Here is a 13,911-nt window from a genome sequence, read left to right as displayed (position 1 = left end):
AGCCCAATAAATTGTATTTATATTTAAAATTTTTTTAATATTTCCCTCTCCCTTCATTTCTTTTTTTTATTCGTCCATATGTGTGTTTGCATGTGTGCCTAAGTGTTACAACTCTGATAGCAGCTGAAGCCAAGGATACCTACAGCTCTAAAGGAGATGTAAGCCCTCAAGCCACACAAGTGTCCAGGCCACAGGACAGCTGTACCCCCTTCCCAGGAAACTGTGTACGGCCCGTATCTTGTTCAGTAACTACTCCACTGTTACTCTCCTGAACAGAGACAACCACTCTCATAATTTTTTGCCCTTCCAGTAAATCTCTTGTGTGAGGTTTGTTTTGCGGTTCCTTGGCTCTCAGCTGCCAGCATACCTTTCCATCTGAGCTGTAATGCTTACAATGTACCTTAGAGTCTTACTATGTAGCCTAGACTGGCTATGAGCTCACTATCTGTGTCTGCACTTCTGGAATTATAGATGTTTACTACCATAGTTAATCAATTATTCTTAATTCTTTTTTTTTCTTAATTCTTAAGTATTTACAAGAGTACTTTTCTGGGCTTAATTACAAGTTTTTCATAAATTGTTCAGTAGCTTCTTAATCTAAATATTTTTGCTTTTCTTTTCGTATGTATATATATATATATATATATTACATATATATTTCAAAATGTAAATTGAAGCTCAAGTGTAAGTCAATTTTTAAATATCGTGATTATCACTTCCTTATAGTTATTATTTTTCTGATAAAACCTTAGAATTTATCTTCAATGTTAAAAGTTTGTTTTTGCTCTAAACTGGTCTATCAGTAGAGCCTAGAATTTCAAAAGAAAAGTTAAAATTACTCAGGTAACCATTTTAAAGCTTTAGGAAACATTTAGTTTAAAATGCTTTTCTGCACGAATGGAGAAGGAACTTTTAATTTTATATCACTAGAGCATCTAGTGGTTTTCTTGGGAAAATGAAACTATGCTAACTATATTCACATGCAGTTTTCAAATTGCTAAGATCAACATGTATATAGAATAGAGCAAATTCAATTAGCCAATTCAAAGTCAAGGGAAATTAATAAATCATAAGATTTGTGTTCTTACTAACCTGTGTAATTACTGTAAGTATTCTTCAGCAACTTGTAGAGACTTCATTATGTGATTACATCATAATTGCAGCACCATTTTCCTAGCTCTCGTCTTCTGATTCATCTGTGTATAACAAAATCACTTGTAGGAAAAATCATTTTCCATGTTCCACTTTTCTAGGGTCCATTTATCCTAAATCTTGGGTTAAAATTGCAAACAGACTTTTCAGCATATAGTATGATGTACAAAGAAATATGAAATGAAGAAAGACCCATCATAGGCAAACATTGAAGATCTTAAGAACTGTTAAAGCAGTGTGCCTACACATGGTGGTACATGATTATATCCGAGCACTTGAGCATCAAAGACAAGAGGATCAACAGTAGTTCAGATTTGCAGGGATGCATATAGCAAAATCCTGTCTCAAAAACCAAAACAACAGTAAAAAGCAGAGTAACTGAGGTCAGTGTAGCAGTATATGAGAATGTACGGTTGAAAGACTTTACCACACCTGTGAAGTAGTCAAGAGAGCAAAGTTGTAAACCAAACTATATACATTGTACAATAGTATGATATATTAGCTATATCATGTGTAATATAAATATGTAATGTTCTTCATTCTTTCTCTAAATCTAGCTTATGATTGACACACCTACCAGTCCAATTACCAGTGGACTCCCATTATTCTTTGTGATAACAGTAACTGCCATAAAACAGGTATGTAATACTTCTTGCCTTTGTTCTTCCAAAATTCATTCAGAAACCTTAAGTAGTCCCACTCCAAATTAACATTATTGTGAAAACAATTTATACAACAATGCATCAGATTTATTTAGTACATAAAAATTATACTTCAGGTACCTTGTGACTCATGAATGATTGCAGTATTTAAAATATATTATTGTCTTGACATAGGAATCAATCTAAAAATACATACACACAAATACATATATATGTGTGTGTGTGTATTTTTAAATTAGCCTATATATGTAGGCTAATCTATATACTTCTTAAATATATAAATATATATATATATATAGGCTAATTTAAGAAGTAAATTAGTATAATCATTTTGTGATTTTAGTGAAGTTTAAAAAGAAGTATAGTTCAAAGGAAGTAAGTTTATAGAATGGAACATTTGTTTTTGACAGGAACTTCCCTAAATTTTATGGTTTTCCTTGATAATTATTTTTTGTGTATCCTAGTATCCTAATGGAAATAATTTCAACCAGATTATAAGTTGACATTAAGATTTAGGAAAATAAAAATAGAATATTGGATCAACATGCTAATTAAGAAATAAATCCCTTGAAATGTCAAATTGATATTGCTATCACTTCTCAAAAACATCTAGCCATGGTCTCGTGATACAGAAATGATTTCCTTCTACTAGACAGAGAGTTCATTATGTTGTCTTACCTAAATCTTCTGTTTTATAATATTTAAGGATAACATGTTGAGTGATGGAGAAATAAAATTAACAAATAATTTGCGGTTCTGGGATGAAGTGTATTACTTAATTACCTTTACTTTTCTCTATCTGTTTATATAAAATTAAGTACATTGTGTGTGTGTGTGTGTGTGTGTGTGTGTGTGTGTGTGTGCGCGCGCGCGCCATAATTTGCTGGTGAAGGCCATAGGACAACTCATGGGAGTCAATTCTTTCTCCTATCACCATGTAGATCCCAAGTACTGAGCCTAAGTCATCAGGCTTAGTAGCAGGTGCCTTTACCTCTTGAGCCATTCCACCAACACTGTTTTATTTTTGTTGAAAAATAAAGGATAAGTGTCTATAGATTATCAATTATGTCATATAACTAGTATGTCAGAATAGTAGCCTTAGCTCTCACCAAATTTGATTTCTCTTTTTCTCCTATTGGAGACTAAGATTTGTTTGTGTTATTCAGTAAACATCTGAATCACTTCAGTTACATATTTTCTTAGTTTTACAAGTGTCATTTATTTCATCAGAGTAACATACATTTGTCCTTTGGCCTTGTCTTGTATATTTTCACTAGGTGATTTCTGGTCAGTCTCTATGTTGATGTTCTCAAGTTTACAACCTAAAACTATTAGAACCATATAAACACACACACACACACACACTCATTTGTATACTTCCATTTGAAACCTCACAAAAATCTTACATAGAACTGTTTTCCCCTGTGAAGCCATTCTGCTCCTACTGCTCCCTAGCTTATTAATGATTCTACAGTTCTCTGACTGCTTCTATCTCTGCTTTTTAAATGTACCTAATTAGTTTAAATAACCAGCATCCCTTTCCTAGACCACTGTGTTATTCTCTCAATAATCTTTTACTTCTACTCTTAACCTCCCTGTTTCTTGTAGTAGCTGAATTGAGCTCTTAACATTGGATCATGCTACCCTTCTGTTTAAAGTTGTAGAGGGAATTCTCTTCAAATGTCAGTGTCTTTAGTCATTAATGGAGACATACACAGTGTAGTTCCTGCTTCCTGCATTTTTTTTTTACTGCTACTCTGTCTTTGACCACACTCCTCACCTTGTTATCAAACACAGAAAGCATGCTTCTATTACACAGCTTTATGACTTGTCATCGACCTTTCTTGAAAGGTTCTTCCACATAATTGCATAACTCAGCCCCTGATTTTTTTCAAATATTAAGCTTTGACTGTTCCTGGCTATTTACCTTTCTCCATTTCCTTTTTAAATATTCTCTGTTCATATCATTTGTCATGAACTTGTGTTCTGTTATTTTTTGTTCAGATGTTTAGCACAGCCAGGGCAGAGACTGCCTTGTGTTTTCAGTGACTGATAGACCAAAACCATTCATGTGTGGGGACTTTGATAAACATTTGCTGAATAAATGAATGAATAATCCTGTTGAATACTTACTAAAGCAAAGGAAAATATAGTAATTTTGATTCTTAACTCTCAATAAATATTTGGCCAACTGTGGACTGCATTTAACTAGAAAATGATACCATTAACTAAGTTGAAAACATTTTGATGGATGCATCTTTGTAAAATTAGTTTAGTAATGATAATTGACCACATTTCACTTTCCAAAATTGGTTAAAAATATATATAATCTAAAGGGAGGAAGCAAACACTTCACACTTCTGTTAATATGGTTGCTACAGATGAGTAATAAGTTTAAATAAAAGCCAGACAGTAAAGACAAAGGGGGTAAAATGCAAATGTTCAAAGAGAATATTTATTCTGATACAATTCATTCATTTTCTTCTCTCTATTGGTCTTTCTAGATTTCAGAAACCTATGTTTACTCGTATAATAAGAGTTTCAAAGTTTTACTCATTTAATAAACACACAGGTGCATTCATATATTGTTCAAGTTTATGTATCTATCACTATGGATCTATCGGACAAAATTTGGAGAAATTATCCAAGTAAATGTTTCCTTATTCTCTTCTCTTTAATCTGGTTTGTAAGGAAAATGCTCTATTACCACTTATCAAATTTAATTTTTTCCAGCTGTATTGTATATTGTGTCTTTTCTAATCATGTATTGTGAGATACATTGTGTAGCTTGAATTCTAATTGGTCTTAATAATAAAAACATAGAGTCAGATAATGGAGTAAATGCTGAAAGATCAGAAAGGTAAAAGGGCCAGCCACTAGAGGGACTTTTTACCTCTACCAAATCCTAGGATCAAAGTGGGAAAGATCCTGTCTCCATGAATCATCAGACTAAATGGGCTAAGCTCCTGTCTCTTCCCACCTTATATTTGTCTCTCTGCCTAGACATATTTCTTCCTTCTCCACCTCCTCTAGTGCTGGGATTAAAGACCTGTGACTCTCAAGTACTAGGATTAATGGTGTGAGACAGCACTACCTGGCTCTGTTTCTCTTTTAGACTGAATCAATCTAGTGTAGCCCAGTGTGGCCTTGAACTCACAGAGATCTGTCTGCTTCTACCTGAGATTAAAGGTGTGTGCCACCACAGCCTGACTTCTATGGCTAGCTCCACACTCCTATCTTCAGGCAAGCTTTATTTGTTAGATCACAGACAAAATATCACCACATTTCTCTCCCCTTTTTTTTGTCTAAAATAAAAAAGGTTATAACGAATATAAGAAAAACTATATACAATAAGTATAATAATGATATATAGTATATACAGGCAATAAATTCACCAGCAATGTCTAGTCCATAAACATTTGACAAATTTAGAGAAAATACTCTATATATATCCTATTTTGGTAAGTTCAAAAGGTTGTACCTAATTTGCTTTCTAACCTAACTTGTATTACCATCTAAAACTATCTTTTGATGTTTCTCAATCTTATACATTTTACACATCTTTAGTGAATGTTTTTTCTGAATCTGTGAACAAGGAAAATTATAGCAATCTAGTCTTCAACTTCCTCAGACACCTGAGAAGGAAATAATATTAACTGAGTAAGCAAGATGTGCAAACAAGCAACTTCCAAAAAAATGTGAGCACTGACAGAAACAACTAGCTGTCTGGATAGTCACAATTTCTCTGCAACATTGGGGCATCCATCTTTGGCCTACAGGCCTAGCATATCTGACAGACTTTTGTGTGAAGCAGGATATTCTGAAGGGCTATCCTACCTTATCTTGGCAAAGTTTGGCAGTCACTTTCTCTTGTATCTGTTGTGGGAACACCTTCAGCCAATAGCCTTTAAGATACCAGCCCACTTTGGACGTGATCTCATGTACTAATTAAGTGCCGATGAAAAATCTGCATGGCCCCTTTTCTTCTGGATTTGGTTCCAGCTCTCTGCACACACAGAGGACTGCGGATCACTACTATTACTTTGAGTTTATACCCAAATAAATAACCTTTTGTTATACTACTCCATTCCATGCTATTGTGAAACTCATTGGTACAACTACAAATTGGTGCCCAACATCAGGCCAACTACATCCACATAAAACCTGAGAGTGCTTGGGAAGGAATTCCAGACATAAAAGAACAAAGTTAAGTATGACTTTGGGTGGGCTCTGCTTGCTAGAGGCAAGCAGAGGTGCACATCCTTTAAGAGAAGGCTTCCTGACTCTGTTAGCAGCAAAAAACTACATGGCTCCTTTAAGAAACAGCTCCCTGGTTCATGTTGGTGGCACAAATGGCTCTGGCTCTTTCTGGAAGTTCTGTTATAGAGCACTTGAATGGGTTTGTTTAATAGCGGCAACATAAACCCACTGTTTGTTTAATAGCGGCAACATAAATCCACTGTGTCCCTGGAGCTGGGGCAGTGAGAATGGCTTGCAGAGCTGGTGGTGAATATACCTCTGCCATGTTGGACTGGATGGAGTCAAAAGGCAAAGCCGTAATCCTAACCACACTACTTAGCTTTTTAAGAAACTCTCCTGGTCAGAAAAGGATTCTGTGTGATGATTTGGGTCTGGGCAGCCAGGAAATGTAAGAGCAGTCTCCGCTTACATGTATCCTGCTTGTCCAACTTGTACAGCATTCTGTCAGCAGTTGAAGCAAGGGTACTTTCTTGCCCAGTGGCTAACTTTTTTCACAAAGTAAATTCCATATGGAGTTTCTTCCATACCCATCATCTTCTCTAAAGTAGATTGCTACTGTCAGGAGCAGACATGTCATAAAAAAAAAAAAAAAGAAAAGAACCTATGTTATTAAAACATTTTAAAGTGCCATATTCTGTAGATCTCTTAAGTATTTGAAGATGATCTGTCTATATAAAATAAATCTCTGTTTGATCTTTAAAACATTCCTGACATGATTACAAGTTTGATTGTAATAGGTGACTAATTACTAACCTGTATTTCTTTATTATCCTAGATAGTTGGTAATAATAACTTTCAAGGACTAGAAATTTGCATTACATTGTTAAATGAACTGTATAGGTAGGTACAATATATTGAACCAGATCAGAAACATATGTACAGTATGTTCTAACAAAAATCTTAAATTTATATCAATATAAAAAATCCATATCAATGTAAAATATTTATGGCTATAAGTTACTTTTTTGGTTTAAAAGTAGCTTCAATATTGAAGTCTACCTTTTTATCCTATTTCTATATCCACCTTTTCCTTTTCATTGTAGATTTAAAAAATCTACTTTTTATCCTATCATATCTATATACCTCCTTTTTTCTTTTCAAAACAAGAACCCTGAATCTATGTTCAACTTTTTTTCCTGACCATTACCAGCAACAACATCTAACCAACCACCACAAATAATGACAGATATCCATAACACAATGAAAAACCAAAACCCACCACTCTACCTCTTGGGAATGTGGGTGTTGTGTTCTTAAATTTATGTTCTGCTGTCTTGGGACAACAGCATCTTTAGAGAACTCTGGAAGAAAAATTGGGGTTGTCGAGTCCTGGGAGAGGTAACTGTATCATTTCTTGTCTTGTCTCTGCATAATGGGAAAGTCCAGAACTTGTCAAGTCCTGGCTAGAATTGAGAGGATGGATCATCTCAACTATCTGCCTCAACATTGTCCTGAGCAGTTTGTAGTCCAAGCCAATCTTTAAGTGGTATTTTTCAGCTTAGTGCTGTTATTGTAGTCCTGGTAGAATTGTTGTTGTGGGGCCCCATCCTCCTTTTGGAGACTTCAAAGGTTGCATGTAGGCATGGTCATGGTTCACTGCAGAAAACTGATAGAGACTGAAACTCAAAATCATGTACAGAAAACAAGATGAATCAGTTAATACTCTATATGACCATTAATATCGTGATGAAAAGTTAAAATCTTATAAATTTTGAGATATTTATACCCTAAGAAAAGCTTTAAACAGTCAAAATACAGCCAAAGAATTAAGAGATTAGTGGCAATAAAATAGTCCCTAAATTTTTGTCTTTCTTATGTTCCATATCAGATGGCTCTTTTGACTTGAGACAAAGATTTTGGATTTTCCTTTAATAAGCATGCTTGGGTTTAGAGAAGGAGAGAGTCACACTTCAACTCCAAAGCCAGCTTTAATCTTTAACTGGACTGTGACTCCATAAAGATCATTTGCATTATATGTCTGTAGGGAATAGCAGAAACAAACAATTGGGAAGATTTATGACATTTTATTCTGTTGAAAATGTGATACACTAATAGGTCAATATACTCTTTTTCTTGGTAAATTTTTTTTAGATAATTTGTTCTTTTTCTTCACATGTCTCATTTGTCCAGTGGTCTTCAGATTCCTTAGCTGGATTCCTCCATTCTCTTGAAAAGACAAAAACAAAACCCTTCTCCAACCCTAATTTTGGGGGAGATTCCCTCTTGGCAAGTTACACCTGATCAAATGAAAAGAATTTGTTAAGTTATGTAAGTTAGTTTAGATTGAATGGTCTCACCGTTTGATGAACTATCAATTTTTTCTCATTAAGAGGTTTATCTTGTTCAAATCTGGCCTTTATCAATTTTGGTTTATGGTTTCTCCTTAAACTTTTATTTTGTAAAGCTGTTTTATTATCCAGAGCAGTATGGTTTTTTACAATAAGCATTAGGTTCTTTAATTGCTCTGGTCAACAGTGACAGGAAATTGGAACCAAACTTGACATGGGAACCTTTGAGAGGCCCTTCAAAGCATTTTCTGATGGCAAAGGGTTACCTTGACTGACCCTTGTTGATCTGCATTCATTAGTCCAATGTCTGCCTTTGCCACACCTTCTGCATTATCCAAAAGAGAGAGTTCTGTTTGAATTATGCTTAGAAAAAACACTGTTTCTAGGAATGTATGTTTACAATCCCTTTTTAGGTGACCTTGTTTACTGACATTGAAACACTGGCATTTCCTTTTTTTTCTTCAAACCTCTGGAAATAAATCATCTCTCTTATCCAAGCATCATCATGGTCATGAGATTCAATATTGATTGTATAGCTAATCTATTCCTCCAAGGGTGCTGATCTTGCCTTTAACAGCCTGATTATCCATTTGCATTGTGAATTAGCATTTGCAAAAGCCAGGGATTCAATTATTATTTGTCTGACTTCTAAATTTGGTATTAGTCTATTTACTGCTGACGTCAATCTTTATAAGGAATCAGCTAAGGTTTCTTTTGGGCCCTATATCACTTTAGTGAATGACTCAATTTTCTTTCCTACCTCTTCAATTCTATCCCAAGCATTCAAAGCTGCTAGATGGCATAAAACTAGGGTGTGCTCATGATACAGAGATTAACTTTGTACATTAGCATAATTTCTCTCTCCAAGAAGTTGGTCTTGGGAAATTTCAATACCTCTAGCCCTACTTTGTTGTTCAATGGTTTTAGCCTCATCTTTCCACCAGGTCCTCCATCGTAATTGAGGACTAGGCTCCAAGACTGCTATAACCAATCCTCTCCACTCTTGAGCAATAATTCTATTTTAAGTTGACTATTAGTATAACATCTGCTTCACAAAAGGTGAATTCATGCCATATGAGGCTATTGCTTCCTTGAATCTCCTTAAATCTAGCATTTCCACAGAATTCCAGTGAACACTTAGACAGACATAGATATTTGGCATTTGTCATTTCTTATAAGGTGACTGGATAAATTAAGTTTGGTTGTTTGAAAACCTTAGGCTATTCCTCTCTAACCTTATAATGTAAGGCTGAAATTGGTTCTCTTGTAAACTCCTCTGTCTGGATCTGAATAGTTCTATGATCTCTTTTAATAAGTTTTTCTAAGACCTGTGTCTTTGTGCTCATATCAACCAACTTTTTAAGAAATAAACCAATAATTATCAAACCAACAATAAGGAAAATGATAATTAACATTATTTCAATGCAGATTAAGTTAATTATCTCTTCATTTAATTGATTTAATTTTTCCAATTTTAAACCATGTAGTTTGTAATCATACAGAGACTTAACTCTCCATTGTAATAGTGTTTCCATTTTTAACATGGGGGAAAAAAAAACTCTCTTTTAAATAATTCCTGTCTTTAAGAATTCCCAATTGTCTCACCAAATCTGCTGCTGATGACAATGAAGATGTAAGGCTGATTGCTGCTGTGTAGAACAGTAGAAACATGAGTGGTTTCAAGGCAGCTAGTTTTGCAGTAGCCCAAGAAGAGGGGTCTAGGGAAAGCTCAGAACCCACTGTGAGAGAGGAAAACCTAGCCAGCAGGGCAGTGACTCCAACCAAGTATAGCTCCGGCCTGTGCCGGTGGCTGCAAAAGCACAGGCAAGTGGCTTTTTCCTGAATTTGTGCCCCACATTGGGCACCAGATGTAGCACGAATTCTAATTGGTCTTAGTAATAAAAACCTGGAGTCGGAAATGGGGTAAATGCTGAAATATCAAAGAAGTAAAGGAGTCAGTCACTAGAGAGATTTCTTACCTCTACCAAATCCTCAGATTGAAGGGGGAAAGATCCTGTTTCCATGAATCCTCAGGCCAAACAGGCTGAGCTCCTCCTGCCTTACATTCCTCTCTGCCCAGCCATATTCCTTCCTGTTTCTACCTCCCTAGTCCTGGGATTAAAGGTGTGAGACACCATCGCCTGGCTCTGTTTCTCTTTTAGACTGGATTAGTCTAGTGTAGCCCAGTGTGGCCTTGAAGTCACAGAATTCTGTATACTTCTGCACCCCTCTGGGATTAAAGGTGTGTGCCATCACAGCCTGGCCTCTATGGCTAACGAGTAGCAAGCTCTACACTCTGATCTTCAGGCAAGCTTTGTCAGATCACAAAGTATCAACCACAGCATTGCTCTGGTAAATCATAGATTATTGAGGAAAATCATCTGTTTGAGCTTGTTTAGAAAAATGCTAAGATATTTGAAATGGTGATAACATTTAAGGTAACTGAAAGATTCTTTGCTGTAAGCACTGAGATTCAGTGAAATGGTTTTCAGCAGGCTACTCAACTAAAACAATGAATTGGGATGAATCTGGCAATAAAGTGCAAAATGAATTAGAATTTATGAACTTATATTAAAAGGTTAATGCATTTATTGTTACTGCTTTGCTTTTATCTGACTATAAAGGGAAGTAAACTTTTTTCCTAGCCTCAGAAATGATATTTTAAGTCTCAGCTTTTTTCTAAAATTGACATATTGTGGCTTAAAATTGACCAATATAATTTAGATGTCTTACAGTGCTTTCCAAAATGTTTTCTCCCAAAAAAGTAGACTGTCAAAAAACAACTATCAGTAATTTGATTTATCACCTCCAGCTCTTATAAGCTTTCTGCCAGCTCTTCTACATAGCTCCCTGAGCCTTGACAGGAGGGCTTTGCTGAAAACACCCATTTAGGACTTAGTGCTACACAGTCTTTCATCTATTGCATATTACTTAGTTGTGGGTATTTGTGTTGATTCCCATTTACTGCAAGAAGAAACTTCTCTAATGAGGGCTGAGCAAGTCACTGATCTATAGGTATAGCAGTATGTCATTAGGAGTCATTTTATTGCTATGTTCATTTACCAGAATAATAGTATTAGGTTTTCCTCAGGTTCTTGGCTACTTTAGCAGTGCTGGGTATACGTCCCACTTCATGGCGTGTGCCTTAAATCCAATCAGAAAGTTATTGGTTACTCCTATAATATGCCATTGTTGTACTAGTTTATCTTATGGGCAGGTCTCTGGTGTATGTCTTAGGGCTTGTACCTGGACAATATTGTTGATTACTTTCTCAGTGTGCAAAGTATCTTCATGTACCATAAAGTCTAGTCAGTAGGAGTGAGGTTTCTAGTTAGATACCAACTCTACATCTTTGTGTTCAGTGCCATAAGTTTTATCTTCAGAATAGGGCCTTACCATCAGTTTGTGGAGAGCAACCAACAGCCTTAGTAATAGCTGTGATGTTCTGGGGTGGGGGGTTCCCCTATTGTACTTTATGGCCTTACCCTGAAGGTAATTTTATGCATTGGTTTCTAATATTTTATATATAAAATAATGTTTTACATGTGATGTAAGATGTGGAATTTTTCCCTTGTCATATCATGCCAGGGCTTAAAAAGTTTTGTATTTTAAATTATAATTAGTTCTGTGGTCTATATTTTAAGAAAGGAAAAGAAATCAACTTCAGATTTGAAGTTTGGTTGGTTTTTGTTTTGTTTTGCTTCTGTTTGTTGCCTGCAACAATGCTGAGTGAATGTATGCTGTATGACTTAAAACATTATTTGTACATAAAAGTCATTTAATGATTGAATAGTTTTAGGAAAATACAGAAGTCACAAATGTCATCCTGGGCTTTTGGCATGTTTAGCCATGGCATTTGTCAATATGGACTTTAGGATGCAATAGTATCCAAAATCAGCTCTGAATATCCTTAAGATATTTATGAGCCCCACACTTTACTAAGGAAATATGAGTTAATGAATACTGAGAGGAAGTGTGTGTCTCTCTCTTTCTTTCTTACTTCCTTTCTTTTTCTTCCATTTTTTTAAAGATTGTATTTTAATTATAACATTTCATCCTTTCCTTTCCTCCCTCCAAACCCTACTACATATATGCCTCCCAACTGTCCTTCAAATTCATGGCCTCTTTTTCATCAATTGTTATTGCATGCATATGTGTATTTATATATGTTTGTTTGTTTGTTTGTTTCTAAATATAACCTGTTTGAGTCCATGTAATGGTACTTGTTTGTGTGTTTTCAGAGATGACTGTTTGGCACTGAGCAACCGGGTGTGCTCTTCCTGGAGAGTACTACCTCTCCTCTCCAAGCTTTAAACAGTTGCCTGTAGTTCTTTGTGTAGGCTTGAGACTTCATGGACTTTTCCCACATGCAATTTGGCATGTTTATTGGTGTCCTCCTTGCTTAGCTCATGTTTGGGCAGTCATATTGGTGAGACTTCATGGGTGTAGCTTCTGGTATTGCTTAGCAGACACAGTGTCAACCAAGTTCCCTGAACATCTGACTCTTACACTCTCTGCCTCCTCTTCTGCAATGTTTCCTGAGTGTTAGGTGTGTGGGTATTCTGTACATCCGTTGAGTTCTGGCTCTACAACTTTGCATTTTGATTGATTTTGGTTCTCTGTAGTGATCTCTGTTATAAAGAGAAGTTCTTTGATGAGGGTTGAAGGTGACATTTATTTGTAGATTAAAGGATAAATGTATACCACCCGACACCCACACACACACACACATGCCCATGCCAGCAACCAAAATTAAACTGAATGGGTCATACACACAAAAAGTCATCACAGGAGTGAGCTTGTTGAGAGGAAGGTTTCTAGGGGTGAGGGTGAAAATGACTAGGAAACACACACACATGTTTTATGTCAGAGTATCAAAAAAAGATATTTATGAGTCCTCAAGTGGAGATATTAGTAATGCAGTTAAATATTCACTTTTGGACTACAGAAGCAGTAGGAGTTGGAGAAAAGATATTTTAGAATTACCAGCATATTTTATATTATTTGAACACATAGAAATAAATAGAATAATTTTATTGCTAAGATTATTGGAAAAACTCAAAAAGGTAACAGGAGAAACCTTCACAGGAAAACAAGGAAGGTCAAGATCTCAGAACACTAGGAGCATGTATGTAATGGAAACAGAGAGATAATGTTTCTGGTAAGAATAATGTCAGAAATGTCATTATTTTTGTAGGCATCTAAGTAATCTAATAGAATTCTAGTGAATGTTTCAGGGAAATTGTGGGGGGGTATTTGTTTTCTCATTTGATAAAGTATCTTTAAAAATATTCTGATAGGGTAATTTTTCTTCTGTGCTTATTTACAGGGATATGAAGACTGGTTACGCCATAACTCAGATAATGAAGTAAATGGAGCTCCTGTTTATGTTGTTAGAAGTGGTGGCCTTGTGAAAACTAGATCAAAAAACATTCGGGTATGTAGATGGAAAATTGTGTAGAATTATATTTGGTGTCATAGTTTTAGTCTTAATTTAAATATATATATATATAAAATAAAATCCTCTGTGTGTGTATCAGTGGCAGAGT

At 35.4% G+C, this 13,911-nt stretch overlaps 1 protein-coding gene across 4 annotated transcripts in view; it reads left to right on the top strand.

Moving 5' to 3' along the window:
• Window positions 1-13,911, top strand: part of Atp11b (ATPase phospholipid transporting 11B (putative)) — a 91,272-nt gene that overhangs the window by 18,240 nt on the left and 59,121 nt on the right. For all 4 annotated transcript variants that reach the window (XR_012908130.1, XM_075951038.1, XM_075951039.1 and 1 more), the window contains exons 4-5: window positions 1,710-1,790; window positions 13,692-13,799. Coding sequence is in view for 3 of the 4 variants with exons in the window: in XM_075951038.1 (XP_075807153.1) it covers window positions 1,710-1,790; window positions 13,692-13,799 (189 nt within the window). In the remaining variant the exon portion in view is untranslated. The remainder of the gene's footprint in view (window positions 1-1,709; window positions 1,791-13,691; window positions 13,800-13,911) is intronic.

The sequence above is a fragment of the Microtus pennsylvanicus genome, chromosome 16, assembly GCF_037038515.1.
Source record: "Microtus pennsylvanicus isolate mMicPen1 chromosome 16, mMicPen1.hap1, whole genome shotgun sequence".
Taxonomy (NCBI): domain Eukaryota; kingdom Metazoa; phylum Chordata; class Mammalia; order Rodentia; family Cricetidae; genus Microtus; species Microtus pennsylvanicus.
Note: the sequence above shows the minus strand (reverse complement) of the source record. Positions and strands in the feature narration are given on the sequence as shown.